General features: G+C 43.8%; 1 protein-coding gene across 1 annotated transcript; it reads right to left on the reverse strand.

The window, feature by feature from the left end:
* Window positions 1–47: 47 nt before the first annotated feature.
* On the reverse strand, window positions 48–14063 carry LOC117366345 (tetraspanin-7-like). The gene is made up of 3 exons (XM_033957619.1): window positions 13950–14063; window positions 572–633; window positions 48–498 (listed from the first exon to the last, which is right to left on the reverse strand). The coding sequence occupies exons 1-3, from the start codon at window positions 14061–14063 to the stop codon at window positions 48–50; spliced, it is 627 nt and encodes a 208-aa protein (XP_033813510.1).
* Window positions 14064–18412: the final 4349 nt, after the last annotated feature.

Consider the following 18412-nt stretch of genomic DNA (forward strand, 5'->3'; position numbering starts at 1 on the left):
CCGTGATCCAATCGCCAGCAGCCCAAGCCTCCTCTGTTGATATTCCCTTACTGGTCTATAATCTCATACTGATTGGCAGTGATGAACCAGGAGAGGCAGCAAGCCAGCAGCATTCCAATCAGCTGTGAGAATGCAATGCCAAAGGCGACTCCAGCGATGGTCCCCATATCTGTCTCCATAAAACTGGTCACCAGCTTGTAACAACCCTTCTGGTACACTTTGGTAGCTGCAACCATAATGTTATGCATGTCCTGGGGGAGGCAGTTACTGCTGTTAACACAGCAGCTCTGAGGGAAGCCGTGCTTGGTCTGGTAAACACTCAAGGTCCAGTTCATGTAGCTCTGAACTCCACAACTTTTCAGGTTGGTCTGAACGTTATCCACGGCATTGCTTCTGTCAACATGCTCATTGTAGTTGTAAATAGTTTCAGTGTATGTCCAAAGGAATGTGTCTCTTCCATCACGAGAGCCCGAGCCCCCATAATTAGACCTCTCAACACTGCAGTGTCAGGCACATCGTTCCAGTAGCAACTAGAACTCTCCGGTCGCCTGCTACGTCTCTTCATGCACACATGACACCATCGGTTACCATAGCTGATGAGTGTTTGCTCCACTTCCGATGCAGCTTCTTCCGCTGTTCAAACAGGGTAGTTCAGTTAGTTCTGAACCTGACTGCATTCCACAACCTCTATGGAGGAGTGGGAAAAAAAACCCTGGCAGTGAACTGCGTTCTAAACCGACACCATTAATAGCGGGTTTAGAATTTTGAATCCAATTCTATACAGTAATGGTAACCCAATGTTACTCTCCCAAAATCTAATGTATCCTCAATTCTTCAGCAGAAAAACTGCCATTTAAACAAAACACAATCATCGTTTCCCCCCCAAAAAAACAAACAAACCAAATACACATTCACAAAGGAAAGCAATAAAAATAAGCAAAAGTTGATCTTCAAAATCTAGAAATCCAGCCGACATAAGTTTATGACATTCCATCCACAAACTGTTTAACATATTCTTGTAAGTTCATCTGGTCCTCATAATGTATGGTCTTGTTACAATGTGTAACTCGCATCACAACTGGGTATAACAACCCGTATGTTGTTCCCATCTGCCTCAGCTTTGGGTGGAGCAACAAAAATTGTTTCCTTATACTGTACTTGCTGTGGCCTTTGCAAAATCAGGTAGGAATAAGACTCTTGACTCTTGCCACTTTAAGTTTCTTTTTTCTCTAGCAGCCTGTAATATTTCCATAGCTTGTGAGAATCGCAGCACCTTAAAGATTAGTGGCCTAGGGCCATTCTGACTATTATTTAGACACGATGGTATTCGGTGGGCCCTTTCAAATTTCAATGGCTGCTTGAAGTTCAAGGAGAGTATTTTTAGTATAAAGTCATCTAAAAACTTAATAGTATCTGTAGCATAACATAACATTGACCGCGTAACCAGAAGTTCAATGCTGTTTAAAAAAAGTTATAAAAGTAAACATGTTACATGAAATAAGATGCTTCATTAAACAGTCAAATATTTAGAAAAAGATAGGTCTTCAATTGTTTTCTAAAATGGCCATAGGAATGGGTAGTAAGCAACAATATTTGGAATTCGTTGTCATGAAGAGCTGCCTGAGATGCCATAGTATGATTTAGAAATTTCTTACTCCTGCAACCCTGGACAGATCGATAATTAAACAAAGGATGAGTTCTTCTACTATGTACTATGTCTATATGATGCTAAAGAAAATCTATTGACTAAGTAAGAAGGAGCTGTACCATAAATAGCCTTGTAACAGAAACAGCTTAGTTTAAACAATACCCGGGCCTCCATTGGCAGCCAATGCAATTCGCAATAAAAGGGTGTAACATGATCAAATTTCTTCAGGCCATAAATCATTCTGACCACTGTATTCTGTATTATTGTAAGTTTTGCTAATTCTTTCTTGGTGACTGTCAGATAGATAATATTACAATAATCGAGAAGACTCAGTAGTAACAATTGAACAGGTAATCTAAAAGCAGTAAATTCAAAATAAGATCTAATTGTTCGCAATTCCATAACGTGGCATTTACGCACTACAGCATCTATCTGAGCATGCATTGTAAGATGCTGGGTTAAAATAACTCCCAAAATTTTAATCGTTGGATGAATTATATACTGAGTTTAATTTATACTAATAGAAGGTTCAGAAGAAATATTACTAGCAGTCGCCACAAAAAAATTTGTTTTGCCAGAGTTTAGTTTGAGTTTAAATTTGCCCGAGCCCTACCCATTTCCCCCTGCTTCCCCCTAATCCCCAGGATGTTCCTAGCTGTGGCCGGGTCGGCCATATGGGGAGGCGGGTGGGTTGTGTGGCTGACTATCCTGCTGTCCACGGAGAACCTACGTTACAGGTAAGTAACTACACTTTCTCCTAGGACAAGCAGGATGAGTCAGCCACATATGGGTGACTCCCTAGCCGAGGGATGTACCGACTGGACCTGCGCCTTAGCGCTTTGTGCATCCCTCGCCTGGCTGTGGAGGCCGAGCCGGGCAGGGTAATCAGGCAAAGCAGGTAAGGTTGTGGAAACAAGGTTTTAGATAAAGTGCTGTGTTAACTGAGCAATAATACTCACAGAACAGTGAACTGGTCAATGACAATCAATGAACAGTGAGAAACCAACTGGTCCAAAGTGACAATTCGTACTTGCATGTGAGAATTCATACTTGCCTATTCCACATTCAGTCTAGACAGGAGTGCTGGAAGACCTACTTAACTCACAGAACAGCGAAACTGGTCAATGACAATCAATGAACAGTGAGAAAACCAACTGGTCAACAGTGACAATTCTTAACTGGTCAACAGTGACAATTCGTACTTGCATATGAGAATTCATACTTGCCTATTCCACATTCAGACTAGACAGGAGTGCTGGAAGACCTACTTAACTCACAGAACGGCGAAAACTGGTCAATGACAATGAATGAACAGTGAGAAAACCAACTGGTCAACGGTGGCAATTCATAACTGGTCAATAGTGACAATTCGTACTTGCATATGAGAATTCATACTTGCCTATTCCACCTTCAGACTAGACAGGATTGCTGGAAGACCTACTTAACTCACAGAACAGTGAAATTGGTCAATGACAATCAATGAACAGTGAGAAACCAACTGGTCAACAGTGACAAATCATACTTGCATGTGAGAATTCATACATGCCTATTCCACATTCAGTCTAGAAGGAGTGCTGGAAGACCTACTTAATCAATATCTATAACACCCTACTTGAACAGTGTTTGTCGATATTTATAACACCCTACTTGATCAGTGTTTGTCAAGGCTGTGCTAGTGGTTGCTGTCCCTCCTGGGAGGGAACCTGTGCTTGGTGAAGGTGTGCATGGAGGACCAAGTGGCTGCATCGCAGATGTCCCCTATTGGTGTGTGGTGCAGATGTGCCGTTGTGTTGGCTATGGTTCTGCGCTGGTGGGCGTTGGCTCCCACCTGCGGTTGATGCTGCGCTTTTCTATAGGTGAAGGGGATGCACTCTTATATCCAGCGCGCGCGCCTGCGTTTGGTGGCCGGAAGTCCCGGTCTGTTTTGGTCATAGGAGACGAACAATTGAGGCTTGTCTAATCTGCTGCATAGTCAGGGCCCGCACACAGTCCAGGAGGTGTTGCTGAGGTGGCAGTGGGCCTCCCTGTGGGGAGATGTAGAGTGCCGGGAGGCCCGTTGAAGCCGCCTTCGGCAAGAATCGGGGGTGGGTACTGGGTACCACCCTGTTCTCATGAGGGAGTGTGTCGGTAGACACGATGATCAGGGTTTTCCCAGCCAGGAATACGGGATCTGCCTCCCCCAAAGGTTTGAAGGGGTCGAGGTGAGATGATGCGGCACCAAGTTGAGGTCCCATCCGGGTGGTGGAGGTCTGACCGGTGGGTGCAGATTGGACAGTCCCTTCATGAAATTTTGTGATTACTGGATGCCTCGACACTGGTTTGCTGTCTAGGCCAGCGTGGTATGCTGTGATTGCACTTAGGTGGACCTTGATGGAAGTGGGTTTTAGGTCCCCCTGAGATAAGCTCAGTATGTACTGCAGGATGCCCGGTATGGGGCAGTTGTAGGGGTCTCGCTGCGTGTCTGTGCACTGGTAGCGGAACCTTCTCCCTTTCAACCCATAGCGTTTTCTGGTTGAAGGTCTTCTGGCTGCCATAAGAGTGTGCTCCACGTCTTGTGGTAGGTTCATCCTCTCATCATCCATGCGGTCAGGGCTAAGGAACGCAGGTCGTGGTGGAGGGGGTAATGAGAACTGCACTGATCTGGAGCAGGGAGAGGTGGGTGAACCGCTATCCCTTGCCAGAACGGGAACCATGGTTGCAGGAGCCCGATCAGGGCAATCATGATCACCGTTGCTCTGTCCTGAAGAATCTTCTGCAGGACTTAGGGTGTTCCAACTCACAGACAGACCGTCGGGGCTGAGATGGCGATGGGTTGATCTCTTTGCGCAGAAGGTCGAGTATTTTGAGTTCGGTTCGGTTGCAAACAGGTCGATGCTCGGTGTGCCCCAGGTGCTGAAGATCTTCTTAATCGCCGCTGGGTTGAGACACCACTCATCGGGATCTAGCTGGTGGCTGAGTCTTTCTGCCAGGTCGTTCTGCTCCCACAGGAGGTAAGTTGCCTGGATGGTGCATTGAATGGAGTTGGAGAACTCCCACATGTGGCAAGCTTCCTTGCATAGCGAGGTTGACCCTGTCCCTCCCTAAATTTTTGCTTCATTACGATTTCAACTTTAGTGGTAATCTGGGATAGGGCTGAAGTAAAAGGTATGACAATAGTAATGTCGTCTACATCCAGTTCTACATCCAGGATGCTCAAACATGAGCCCAATGATGAAAGATAAACATTGAATAGTGTAGGTGAAAGTGGAGAACCCTGAGGAACACCACATGGGTTATTCCATATTGAAGAGAGGTGGGTCCTAAACCTAACTTGGTACAATCTGGACTCCAGAAAACCTTTGAACCAGGAGTAAACATTTCCTTGAAGGCCCAGAGTATCCAAACAAATTAATAAAGTAGGATAATCTACTAAATCAAAGGCGCTACTAAGATCGAATTGAAGCACTAGTGCACTTTTGCCTTTACTTAGAAGGCTTATTAAATAATCCAATAATGTAGCTATCACCGTTTCGGTGCTAAAGTAGGATCTAAATCCTGATTGTGAATCATGGAGTAGAGAGTATTGCTCAAGATGTTTAGTCAATTGGATATGAACCAGACCTTCCATGATTTTAACAAAAAAGGGAATAGATGCTATTGGTCTGTAATTGGTAAGCAGAGAAATAGATTCCTTAATATTTTAAATTATCGGGGTAATTATTATATTACCAACATCTGAAGGAAATTTTCCTATATCTAGGGAGTTGGTAATCATTCAAATAACTTCAATTTAAAATTTGAGGGAGCAGCAACCATCAAATCTGGAGGGCAGGAATCAAGCCAGAAGTATGATTGAGCGTATTTATGGAATAATTTGGAAAAATTGTGCCATTCTGGTTTATCAAATGTAGACCAACACAGGTCAGCATTTATGCCCATTTTGATAATAACTCTGAATAAAGACTTGTTAAATTTAGGGAGGAAAAAATTAGATTTGCTAGCAAGATTTTGCAGAATGCCAAAACCCTAACCAGCCTGTAAACCAAAATTATGCTGTCCACTTGAAGGCTGATGAAACCTGTAATAGATTCAACTGCAGAAAACTTTATTGGCATGACAATTTACATGTGTTGCCAAAGTTATCCATTTACTGGTAGATGAAGAGAAAAAAAAAGGAGATAATTTTCAAAGTAATAGTAACAATAAAACAAAGTTATGTACAGCAAGGTCAATAACAAGAACAATTTCCACAGTCTTTCACATATATTTCCCAAGAGATAGAGAAGGAGATTTTCCCCTTTGGATCAACCGAAGGCAGCATCACTGAATAAAAAAGTGCTAATGAAGAAAGAGAAAAAATGATAACAGGTAAAGACCATAAGGCCAGTCTCTTCTACCCAATAATGCTAATGGGTTATCTGCAGGCATACAGCCCTACATACCAATTATTTATAGCATCACAAACTAAATAGGTTGGGGCCTGACTAGCATTGGACGTGCAACCTCCAAGAACAATGGCTGCTCTAGAAAGCAGTGTTGGTAACTCAATAGCAGTCAGTAGAGACCTGAACCATCAAAATGTTGTTACTAGCGCCGTACACTGGACAGGAAAGACTTTCAGAAATGTTAAAGTAAGGGTCTCTTTGCAATTTCTAAACCTCAAAGACGCTCTGGTATGGCTTTTAAATTTAGGGATTCTAATCCATAGTGCATAGATAAATTCTGAGGTGTGATGAACAGAATGCACTGATGAAATTCGCCTTGCAAATGCAATCTAAACAGGCTCTGTCCATGACTCACCACCCTTTGTTAGAACTAAATATCTCTCATTTAGCACTGTACAGAGCTTTCACAGAAATGAAACAATAATATTTGAGAACTACTGGTTCATAATTATAAAGAAAGTACTATACAATACCTTACTGCAGTTTATGATGTCTTGGAAGATAACATGATAAAACACTGCTCCATTGCCTGCATACAGGAGACAAAGATTGATTAGCCTGAATATATTACCCAGCATGGTTTTCAGCTTTCAAATTATGCTCAGGATAATAGTGAAGAGAGCGAAGTGTATTGAACTGGAAACAGCTTTGAATTCCAAGTGCGACATTTTCAGTTTACATACACAGGCAGGATATCCTGCCATCTGGAAAGGGTGTTGTGATAAGGGTAAATCCGGGCTTGGAGAAAGGGTTAAATATCCTATGGGCTTGGCTCACCCAGACTGAAGGCTTGAAATACTCAGCAGAAAATTATTTGTCAGCTTAGGTATCATATTTCAGAAAATAGTTCAGAAATCCTTCTGTATTTTAGGAAAAAAAAAAATTCTCATTACACCGTTCTCTGACCTACTTGTAAACAATATGAGGATTTTTTTTTTTTTTAATGCCCCTTGTATTGCTGGTAAGATTATTTCTTCTGCTTTTGTGATTTTTGGTATTTGGTCTTTCAGTGAAGGTTGGCCCTAGGTCTGATGCCCTAGATGGATTTTCAGCAGTGCACAGCTCCTCCTCCCCGTCCCCTCCCCCAGAGTGGCTCAAGGCCCTATACTCATATGGAGAAGAAAACGGTGATAGAGTTCAAACAAGTGTGGGATGAACACAGAATCTCTAATTATAAAATAATGGGTATACATTGAAGAAACTAAGGCCTAGAGTCACTAAAGCTCACCAATCTAGGTGATCCATGGACGATCCATGGCCGAGTCTTGGTGGGCGACCTATTTACTACAGCATCCTCATGCAAATGAAGTGATCGGACACACACCCCTTACCGATCGCTGCAGAGGAATCCAGACACATGTGCAGACTATCCTCTTTGCCTGTAGAAGTGATCTGCGCATGCGCCTGCTCTCTGCACAAACTTGAGGTCAAAACGAAAGGGGAAAGCGTGGCTGCACTCACTGGCCCCATGAGAATCATTGGAACAGAACACACTTTGCAGGGGAACAGAACACGTCATAATAGTGCAGCCCTGCTTTAAACCGTGGGCTCACAGAGAGGCAGGGCGGCAGAGAGCAGGGTAGCAGAAAGCAGGGTGCTTTTTGCACAAGGGAGATGTTTTATTTTGATGGTTTTTCTTTTTGATACTGGGATTTCAGGGCAGCAAAGAGTAGGACAATCGGCAAGGACGTGAGCGATTGATCCTCAACAGTTGCTAAATTTTGGATCGGCAAGCCCAATCGGTATTCCATCTTCTGTTTAGTGAATTGCTGCCTTCCTACTTATGCATGCCATTTCCCCTAATTTGCATGTGCGGATCAGATCAGGCAAAAGGTTAATGAATCGGGTTGGTGTTGGAAAAGGCTCCTAAACTGGTCAGGACACGATCAGTAAGCTTAGTGAATCTAGCCCTAAGGCCAGTACTGGGCAGGCTTGCACGGTCTATGTCCTGTATATGGACATTCAGTTGAGGATGGGCTGGGGAGGGCTTCAAGGGCTGGGATGGTTAAGATGGGCTGGAGTGAGCTTTGACGGAGACTCCAGTAGATAGAACCTAAGCACACTATTGGGCAGGGCTCTGGGTTTCTGGCCCAGAAATATCTAAGAAAAAGGACCATTTAAATTAAATGATTAATTTATGGAGCATGTATGGTTGGGCAGTCTGGATGGACCATTCAGGTCTTTATCTGCTGTAATTTACTACGTTACTATAATAATGAGTCTCCCCCCTTCTCTTACCTGCCCTACAATTGACCAGGATCTTCCCTTTCATTTCCTACCTCCAACCAAGTGGCCAGCATCTCTTCTTCTCCTCTCTCTATTTCTAGGTAGCCTAAATCTCCACTTACCCTCTCTACCCACCCATCTCCCCTTCTATTCTCTATCTCTCCAGCTAGCCAGCATCTTCACAGTGGCCAGCTTCTCCCCTTCCCCATCCTAGCCCTTTAACGTTTCAAGCAGCATCTCATTTCCTTTTTTCTACCATCACCTCAGGTGCCCAGGATTTTCTCTCCCTCTTTGCACTTCCATCCCCCATATCCAGCATCTCATCTCTTCATTCTACCACATGACCTCTTCATGCCCAGTATCTTCCCATATTACCCCTGTTGGGGCTGCTACCAGTGCCTCCTCCTACCTTTGCACAGATTGGAAAAATAATCGATGAAGCAAGGAGAACTGTTGTATAATTTGGCGGTATAGCAAATTTTAATAAACAAACAGAGGCCAGTACTTAACAGGGTTACCATATGGCTCCAGAAAAAGAAGGACAGATTGAGACATTGCTTTCAATTGAGACATTGCTTTGATTGAGACACTGCTTTCGATGGAAGTAAAACCCAGATGTCTCGATGTGTCCTACTTACTTTCATTGCTTTCAATGGAAATAAAATCTGGATGTCCTAATCTGTCCTTTTTTCTGGAGCCATATGTTAACCCTAGTACTTATATATATTAATTTATTTGTTAACATTTAATTCATTTTGATGTCAATAACTTATGTTTGTTCCTTAGATGTCAATTGTACCCCTGAGGCAGGCTTTTTGAGCTGAAACACAGACCGTGTCGGGTCTTCAACATACATTTTGATATAAAATAGAAAATAGACTGTTTTATCTGTTTTAATAAATTTTAGTTGACTTATCCTTGGTTGATGTGCACAGTTCCTTCCTGACTTTTTTCATTTTTGTTAGTTCTCCTTGGGGTTCTGGTTCCTTGTTTTTGGTGTATATACCCCTAGTACTTAAGCACTGCTGTGTCCTGCCCTCCTCCAGTGCAAACTTCTAGCCAAAGGGGAGTGGGACACTGTGCTGCACTTGAACACAATCATTTGATTAAAGGCCCAGGCACTGTTGCAGTTTGGGAGCTGTGCCATTACACATCAAATGTTGCTATTCTAGGCCAATGCCTAGACTGCTCAGTGGTAAAGCCAGCCCTGTTTTTGGTGTTCATAAGCAGTTCTTTTGCTCTGAGTTTTCTGAGTTGCAGTATTCTATAAAACTTTTTTTTATATCTGAAACAGTGTCTTTATATCTTCACCACTGCGAGCAACTTCTCCAGCCTGCTGCTCACACTGGCCTGGGTCCCCTCTGAAATCACTTCCTGGTTGCGGGACCAGGAAGTGAAATCAGAGGGAAAGCCAACGCTAGTGTGAGCAGCAGGCCAGAGAAGCTGCTCGCGCTGGCAAAGATTTAAATATATAAGGGGGAAGGGAGGGCATTAGTGTGGTGTGGGGGCAGGGAAGGAGCTGGGAGCTAAGAGGAGGGTGCAAGGGGGTGCCACCGCCCCAGGCGCCTCCTACCCCCGCTATGCCACCAATCTGAAATAACCTTTTTTGAAAGATACTCCCAATAAAACAAAATGCAATGTTCCAAAAGAGAAAAGTAACCTTTAATGATGGAAGACCCAGGGAAATGAACTACAAAGGTCATCAGCAAATTGAAAACAGTTTCTAGCTTTACACAGTCCAATCACCACAGAAATACAGGGACTGATATTCAGAAAATGCTGAGCCCCTACATTTATGCCCCAGGTAAGCCTCTTATGTTAGTGCCCTATTTTCAGCCATACTTAGAAGCATAACTTTTCAGAACATAAGAACATACGATTTGCCACTGCTGGGTCAGACCAGTGGTCAATTGTGCCCAGCAGTCCGCTCATGCGGTGGCCCTTAGGTCAAAGGCCAGTGCCCTATTTGAGTCTAGCCTTACCTGCATATGTTCTGTTCCAGAAGGAACTTATCCAACCTTGTTTTGAATCCCTAAAGGGTGTGTTCCCCTATAACAGCCTCTGGAAGAGTGTTTCAGATTTCTACCACTCTCTGGGTGAAGAAGACCTTCCTTACATTTGTATGGAATCTTTTCCCTTCTAACTTTAATGAGTGCCCTCTCGTTCTCTTCACCTTGGAGACGGTGAACAATCTCTCTTTCTCTCCTAAGTCCTTCGATATCTTGAATGTTTCAATCATGTCCCTTCTCAGCTGAAAATTCATCTAAATTTAGGAGCTTACATTTAAGTTATGCTCATAAAGTTAGGCCTGTCATTTGTTTGCCTTGATTTATGAACCTAGTGCTGAAAATAAGTGCTGGGCTCCTAACTTATTTTACATTACATTACATTAGTGACTTCTATTCCGCCTGTACCTTGCAGTTCTAAGCGGATTACAGAATAAGACAGCTGGACATTTCCAGGAAGTTACAATTTAGGGGACGCTTACACAGAAGATGCAGGGGAAATTGCAGTTTAGGGGACGTTAAATAGTAGATGCAAAGGGGAGAAATTGAGGAAGGGAGGAGAACTGAGGATTACTAGTAGGGAAGAAGTAGTTTAGGGTTGGTTACTTGATAGGGTCATTGGGGAGATATTAGTAGAGGGGTAGGAGGTCAGCTGGAAATTTGCATGGACGGGGGAGGATGCGAGGGGGGATAAGAAGGCTGTATAGTCTTTTTGAATAGCAGAGTTTTGATTTCCTTTCAGAATGATTTAAAGTCACTTGTAGTTGTCAACAGGTTGGAGATGGAGGGGTCCAGCTTCGCTGCCTGCGTCGCTAGGAGGCCATCGTACATCTTCTTGCACTGAGTTCCCTTGAACTCAGTGGGTAGGAGAATAGGATCTGGGTTCTTCTTAGTCTGGATGTGCAGTTATGATTTAGATGGGGAATTAGGTAGGTGGGTGCTGTTCCGTTTATTGCTTTGAATAATAGACAGTAAAATCTGAATTGGATTCGAGCTCGTATCGGTAGCCAGTGTGAGTCTAGATAGGCACTGGCGACATGGTCAAATTTTCCGAGTGAATAGATCAGTCTGAAGGCTGTATTTTGAATGGTCTGTAGTTGGTTTATCAAGTTTGTGGGGCATGGTAGGTAGAGGATATTGCAATCCACCCTCCATTACCATCTTTTTAAACTCCTAAATTTAAGAGATCGCTGAAATTTTGAGTACAAATTTAAACATTCAGCCCTAGCAAATTTTCAGAGACCAGTTTAGGAGCTTATCAAAATCATTAGCTTAAATCCTTTGTGTATCAGGCCCACAAACTCCAAGAGCAGAAAATAAAATTCATATAAAATCACTTTTCCAGCTTCATGAGAAACCTGCGGGAATGCTAGGACTGCTCCCGGTCATTACTTAGAGGTCTCTTTCTCTCTAAAGCCTTCTTGGAACCTTTTCTCCCACAGAAATTATTAGCTTGGGGGGGGGGTGAGGTGTGCACTGCTGAAAATTCATTAAGGGTATCAGATAATCTTAGGCCAATCTTCACTGAAAGACCAAATAACAATATTCAACCATCAGGCGGTGAACGTTTTGTTCACCACCAACGGTGTTATTCCTGGATATTCAAAGTCGAGACCTGTGCGAGTTCCGACTCTGAACATCTGGTTCTTTTTAAGCCAGATAACACATAACCATTTAAGGTGATATTCAGCACTTATGCAGCCATGGGTTAGCACATAAAAATAGTACAGCCAGTGGCATAGCAAGGGTGAGAGACACACGAGGCGTTGATGCCCCTTTCCTGCCCTCATTTCCACCCTCCCTTCCCTCGTATCGCTAGTTGTTCACTGCCGTGAGCAACAAGAACTTCAACATGCTCCTCGTGACTCTATTGGCTCTTCCTCCGATGTCACTTCCTATGCGGGTCACCCAGAAGTGACATCAGTGGGAGAGATGACACGGTCGTGAGGAGCACATTGTTTGCACTGGTGAACAACCAGAGGTACAGGGAAAGAGGCATTCACGTGGTGAGGGGAGGAGTGGTAAGAGGCGAGGGGGCAGAGAGGAGAAGGGGTACCTGCACCCCCATCAAAATGGCTCCTGGGACACCGAGTACAGACTTTTCTGCAGTCCCAGACTTTTCTGCAGTCCCAAGTGCTGGCTCTGCCCCCAGAATGCCTCCAAATGTAGCCGCTATTGATGTACTCATATGTGCCAACTGCGATATTCAGCAGCACTTAGCCAGTTAAGTGGCACTGAATTTTAGCGGTTAGCTCCAATTAAGCGATTTAACCAGTTAGCGGCCGGCTGAATCGCTTTGAATAATCCAGTCCCTTTGATCCTTGTCCTGTGGAATCTGAGCAGATCCAAAGCTGTCAAATTTCAAAAAGGGAGACTTGATGGAGTGCTACAGTGGGGCCAAGCAGCAAACCAGGCCCATCACTGAGATAACTTTTGACATGCTGAAAAATTGCTTTTGCAGTCTGGACTGACCTAGAAAGGAACTGCAAAATAGACCTGAAACGGTCTGTAAGATACTCGTGATCTGCTACTTGCTACACATAAGATGCAAACAGCCCCTGCAGAGGGAGAAGAGGAGCATACATAGGGTTACCATATTTAAGCAAAAAAAGAAGACATGTGGCCCCGCTCCAGACCCACCCTGTTCTACCCCCTAACCCCACCCCCATAAACTTCATCTTTTCTCCTTCCCTGAGCTTGGGGCCACATCTGGAGGGCCTCCAAGTATGCGCAGATGCAATACGATGACAAGCCTTCTCAGACTTGTCACAAGCTGGACATGACAGCAAATAATGAACTCAAACAGGCATTTCTAGTGAAAGTAGGTGGTTTCATTATATACAATATGAATATTGTGATCCCTGAGAAACCCTTCTCATGCACACACAATCACCCCTCACACACACACAAAGTGCCCCCTACCATACTACCATACACACAGTGTCCCTTCCCCTTCTTAACTACACAAGGACCCCCCCCCCCCCAGCATCTCTCCCCCTCCTGCACATACACTCACCCTTCTCTTTTCTGATCCACACACAGGTCCACCCTGCATTTTAGTTCCTGGCCCTTCCCCTATTACATCTCCTACATCTAGTACCCATATCACTCTCTGGTCTTTCCATGGCAGTGTCACGAGGACATTCAGAATGCTGGCATTGTTGTCACTGCTATCTGAGGTGCTGGGTGATACTTTATCTGGGAGCCCTGAACATTTTGCCACCCTTTAAATATCAGGGAACACCATTCTCCCTTGGCAAGCACATGAGAGCACAGCATTTTTTTGTGACAGTTTTGGTGTTGGACATGTGACAAATGTTGTTGGAGGCACAGGTGCCAAGCAGCTGGCAGCTCCAGCCCTCGATGGGTGCTGTCTCATCACTTCTTGAGCAGGCATGTCAGTAGCGGTGATGGCAGTGGTCCCAGTCTAGCCATGCAGAGCAGATGGGATGGTGCTGAGGGTGGCTGTCAAAACTTGGAGGTCCCTCTGCATGCCTGACATCTGCAGGATCATATGCAGAGTGGTGGCTGTGTCAGTGTTTTGTCAGTCTCTCCTGCAGGGCCAACATTTGCTCCACAAGCTGCAGCTTCTGTTCCTACAGCTCTAGCAGGAAACAATTCTGTTCCAGCAGCTGCTCAGCATACCTCACCAACAGCTGGCTTCAGCTCATGCCTGTTGGTCAGATTTGGCTGGGTGGATGCTTCAGCAACAATAATATCCAGAAATACTGTAGTGATGAAGATGGCAGAGGGCGACATCCTCTTTTGCATCTGGAGTACTGATGTCTCCACTGTTTGTGCCCGATGCTGCTGCTGCTGCTGCCTCCTCCTCTGGCTTTGATTCCACCTTCATTTGGCTAATCCCATCTCTGAATGATATCTCTGCCATCTTGCTACTCACATCCTCAACTGCAAGGAAAGGTGTGGACGAAGACAATCCACAAGCAACTGGTATTGCTACCTCAAGGAAATATGGAGTGCCACCAGCCCCACAAGATGCAATGTTCTTCCATAAGGAATTTTTGCTAAGCAAAGGATACAGTTACAGTTAAAATTACTACTACTATTATTTATTATTTCTATAGCGCTGAAAGGCTTATGCGGCGCTGTATATTTTTAACATACAATAGACAGTCCCCGCTCAGAAGAGCTTACAATCTAATTTAGACAGGGTATTACAGGGTTGGGGAGATTATGGTAGAGGAAATGATAGAGTGAATATAGGTATCTGACAGCAGTGTGTGGGAGTTAAGGGTTGAAAACAGTTTCAAAAAAGTGGGCTTTTAGCTTGATTTGAATACTGCTAGGGATGGAGTATTGATTCAGGCAGCCTATTCCAGGCATATGGTGCCGCAAGAAAGAAGGGATGGAGTCTGGAGTTTGCAGTGAAAGAGAAGGGTACAGATAAGAGGGGCTTGCCCGATAAAGGGAGATCATGGGGGAGGAGCATAGGGGGAGATAAGTGAAGAGATATATTGGGGGGGCTTCAGAGTGAATGCACTTGTAAGTCAGCAAGAGGAGTTTAAACTGTATTCAGAAATGGATGGGGAGTCAATGAACTTATACGGTAATTAACATATAATTTCTAAGCAGATTGCATCAAGAGTAAACTAAATCATACATCTGGGAAGTTACATAGTACGAGAGTCATTTCATAAATAATGCACAGGTTGGCAACATTGGGGAATAGATGATGCAATTGCAGTAAACCTTGTTTCACTTTCACTTCAGTGCTTGAAGCAGCAGGACATGTGCTTAGGAGCTCTGCAGTGTACATAGTGTGGCTGGGACAAGTGTGGGACATGGAGGCTGCAGGTGTCTCGGGTACTGTGTCTGTTGTCGATCAGAGGTCATACATTAAAAATGAAACTCTACGTGGCAAAAATCCAACAGAAATCTACAGTGCATTACGTGAAGTTTGTGGTGAGTTAACAGTGGATCATAGTAGTTTCTCGGTGGGCAACTCATTTTCAGAGTGGTTGTGTGAGCATAGATGATGATGCAAGACCAGGAAGGCCGAATCAACAACCGATGAACAATGTGTGAAACTCGTGGCTGATACTCTTGAACAAGATCATCATCCAACATACGAGCAACCTTCTGAAACCACAGGGATTCCACCGACATCAGTATACCAAATTCTGACAAATGATTTTAAAAAGAGAAAAATTTCTGCTCGATGGGTCCCCCCACTTCTTGACTGCTGAACAGCAGCAGAGATGCCTGGACAATGCAACCATGCTGAAACAAAGATTCAACGTTGAAGGTCAGGCGCTCTTGAATCGCATTGTTGCTATTGATGAAATGTGGGTCAGAGACTATGAGCCGGAGCTGAAATCACAGTCCAACGAGTGAAGCGCACCATCTTCCCCACAACCAAAAAAATTTCGACGAGCTCAATCAAAAGTCAAACAAATGATAATTTTTGCTTATGATCATGAAGGCATCATCATCACAAAGTTCCATGTGGAAGAAGTGTCACAGCTGTGTATTATCATGATTTTTTGCAAAAAATGCACAAAATCTAACCTCAGTTGCTCTTAGCTGGGCCACTCATTCTTCACGACAATGTTCACCCGCATATAGAGAATGTCGTCATTGAAAAACTACACAAATATGGCTGGGAGGTGTTACCTCACGCTCCCTCCAGTTCAGACATGAGCCCACCAGACTTCGACCTTTTTCCAAAGTTGAAACAACCTATGCATGGACATCATTTTGCATCTCTGGAAGAGCTTTCTTCCGCCGGTACCTGAGCCATTTGGCAACTGAACAAAAACAGTGTCTTGGATGGAATAATGAAGCTTCCTGGACGTTGGGACTCGGTCATTGCAAAGCAGGGAGACTATATTGAAGGATTGTAAAGAAATACTTGAAAAAAATAAAATAAAATATGCAAATAAATAAATAAAAAAATAGTGTGCATTATTTATGAAATGACCCTCATATTTCACATACAGACTAAAATACATAGGTACATTATAGAGTTAGGACAAAACATATTTTTTTAAAAATATTTAAGTTATCTGCCTTTTTTACAAGTAAAGCTAGTGTGACAGGTAAAGCTAGTGTGACAAGTAAAGCTAGTGTCTCATCTAGAGACTCTGCAGCTAATCCGCATTATGCTGAGCTAGTGCCTACTCCCAGAGAAAGGAAAAGCATTGTAAAGTCTGACAAACAGGCAATAGGCACAGCAGAAAGGCAAATCAGAAGACCTAAGACAGCAGCAGCTCAGGATTCTAGTGTATTTCCCTATTATTCCTTGTTCCAACCTGCAGAAAGAAAAATTCTCTTTAACCTGCAGTATTACAGCCTGACACACACAGGGTTAAAGACAGGGGAGGAGTCAGGACAGCTGACAGTGCAGCAGGCAGAGCAGAAGCCCAAGAGATAAAGGGCTAGATTCACAAAGCAAACCGATTGTGTACCGATCGGTTTGCGACCCCTTTGAGACCAGATTTCCCTCAGGCCCCATTCACAAACCTCTTCTGCGATCCGCTTTGAATCCGTGCATGCAAATGAGGAGAAACACATGCAAAGTAAGCAGAAACGCGATTCAAAACACAAAATTCTCGATCCAACTGGGCTGGCTGATCAACTGAAGAAGCGACTGCTGGGGAAAGTTTAAAAAAAAAAAAGATAATGGTTCCGAAGGGCACGCGCAGACCATCTACAGATGGTCTGTACATGCGTGGGGATCGCAGAAAAGCGATAAGTGCCGGCAGATGGGGATGTTCCTCTGATCACTGAACTCTCTGCAGGACCTGCCAGAAACGCTGGGAAAATTTGCAAACCAATTCCTCCACCACATTAGACAAGGCAACTAGAAACCCCCAGACAAGAAAGAAACTCATTTCCTAGGGAAAGGTTAGCTTGGGAGGTGGAGAATTCTGAAATAAAGTTTACACAAGCTGGCTGGGAGAAATGTGGCTTCTCACAGAGTGGGGGAGGGGAGCTTCAAGATAGAGAAGGTACTGCTATGGAAATAAATGAGCAGGGCTTTGGATAAATGAATTAGATTATGACATGGAATGTAGTTATGAACCAGAGGATGACCAAAAAACCAATGCCATTGGTTTCTGCACCGCACAACAGAACCTTACTCTTTCATCACTCTCATAATGGAAAAATCTACCAAGGTGCTAGGCTGTATCTTAGACGACACTCTCACAATAGAACCACAAATATTTAACCTGCGGAAAAAGACCATCTATATTATGCGACTCACAAGACCATACTTCCACCCACACTAATTTGCTCTGATCGTTCAGATGATGGTCCTACCCCAAATGGACTATTGCAACTCCGCCTACCTTGGCATCAACATCACTCTTATCCACAAACTACAACTCATCCAGAACACAGCCGTTAGACTAATCTTCAAATTAAAGAAATTTGCCTCAATTACAACCTTCATCAGGCAACTACATTGGCTCCCAATATCATCCTGAATAATCTTCAAATCGTCATGTATCCTACACCAGATCCTATACAGAAGCTCAGCAGCCCCTCTCATCTAATTATTCTCTAATGTTTGGTCGACATAAAAAAGAATCCTTAACAGAGTCCAACTAAACCTGCCATCCACAAAACACCTCCACTACAAATGAGTTTTCCACTCTATGCAAACCTATCTGGGTGTAAAAATCTGGAATGACCTACCAGAAGCTATCAGGAAAGAGACAAACTATACTACATTCAGAAAAACCTGAAGACTCACCTTTTTGACAACTAACTATCTCAATTTCTTTATAGCATCCCTTTAAGTCCCTCCTCTTATCTCTCCAAGTCCTCTTCCCCTCCTTCTTTCCCCTTCCTCTTTGATCTGTCACCTTGAGCCTGTATAGGTATGTGTGACTCACAAATGGAAGATTAGATTAGATTAGATCAGTGATTCCCAACCCTGTCCTGGAGGAACACCAGGCCAATCGGGTTTTCAGGCTAGCCCTAATGAATATGCATGAGAGAGATTTGCATATGATGGAAGTGATAGGCATGCAAATTTGCTTCATGCATATTCATTAGGGCTAGCCTGAAAACCCAATTGGCCTGGTGTTCCTCCAGGACAGGGTTGGGAACCACTGGATTAGATTACATTAGAATATAGC

Source organism: Geotrypetes seraphini, chromosome 1 (assembly GCF_902459505.1).
Source record: "Geotrypetes seraphini chromosome 1, aGeoSer1.1, whole genome shotgun sequence".
Lineage (NCBI taxonomy): Eukaryota > Metazoa > Chordata > Amphibia > Gymnophiona > Dermophiidae > Geotrypetes > Geotrypetes seraphini.

Coding starts and splice junctions, on each gene's coding strand:
- LOC117366345 (XM_033957619.1), bottom strand. CDS start 14,063: ATGTCGCCCTCTGCCATCTTCATCACTACAGTATTTCTGGATATTATT. Junction 634..13,949: donor TGAAGCCAGCTGTTGGTGAG/GTATGCTGAGCA, acceptor CTGTTTGAACAG/CGGAAGAAGCTGCATCGGAA. Junction 499..571: donor ATGGTAACCGATGGTGTCAT/GTGTGCATGAAG, acceptor CTGACACTGCAG/TGTTGAGAGGTCTAATTATG.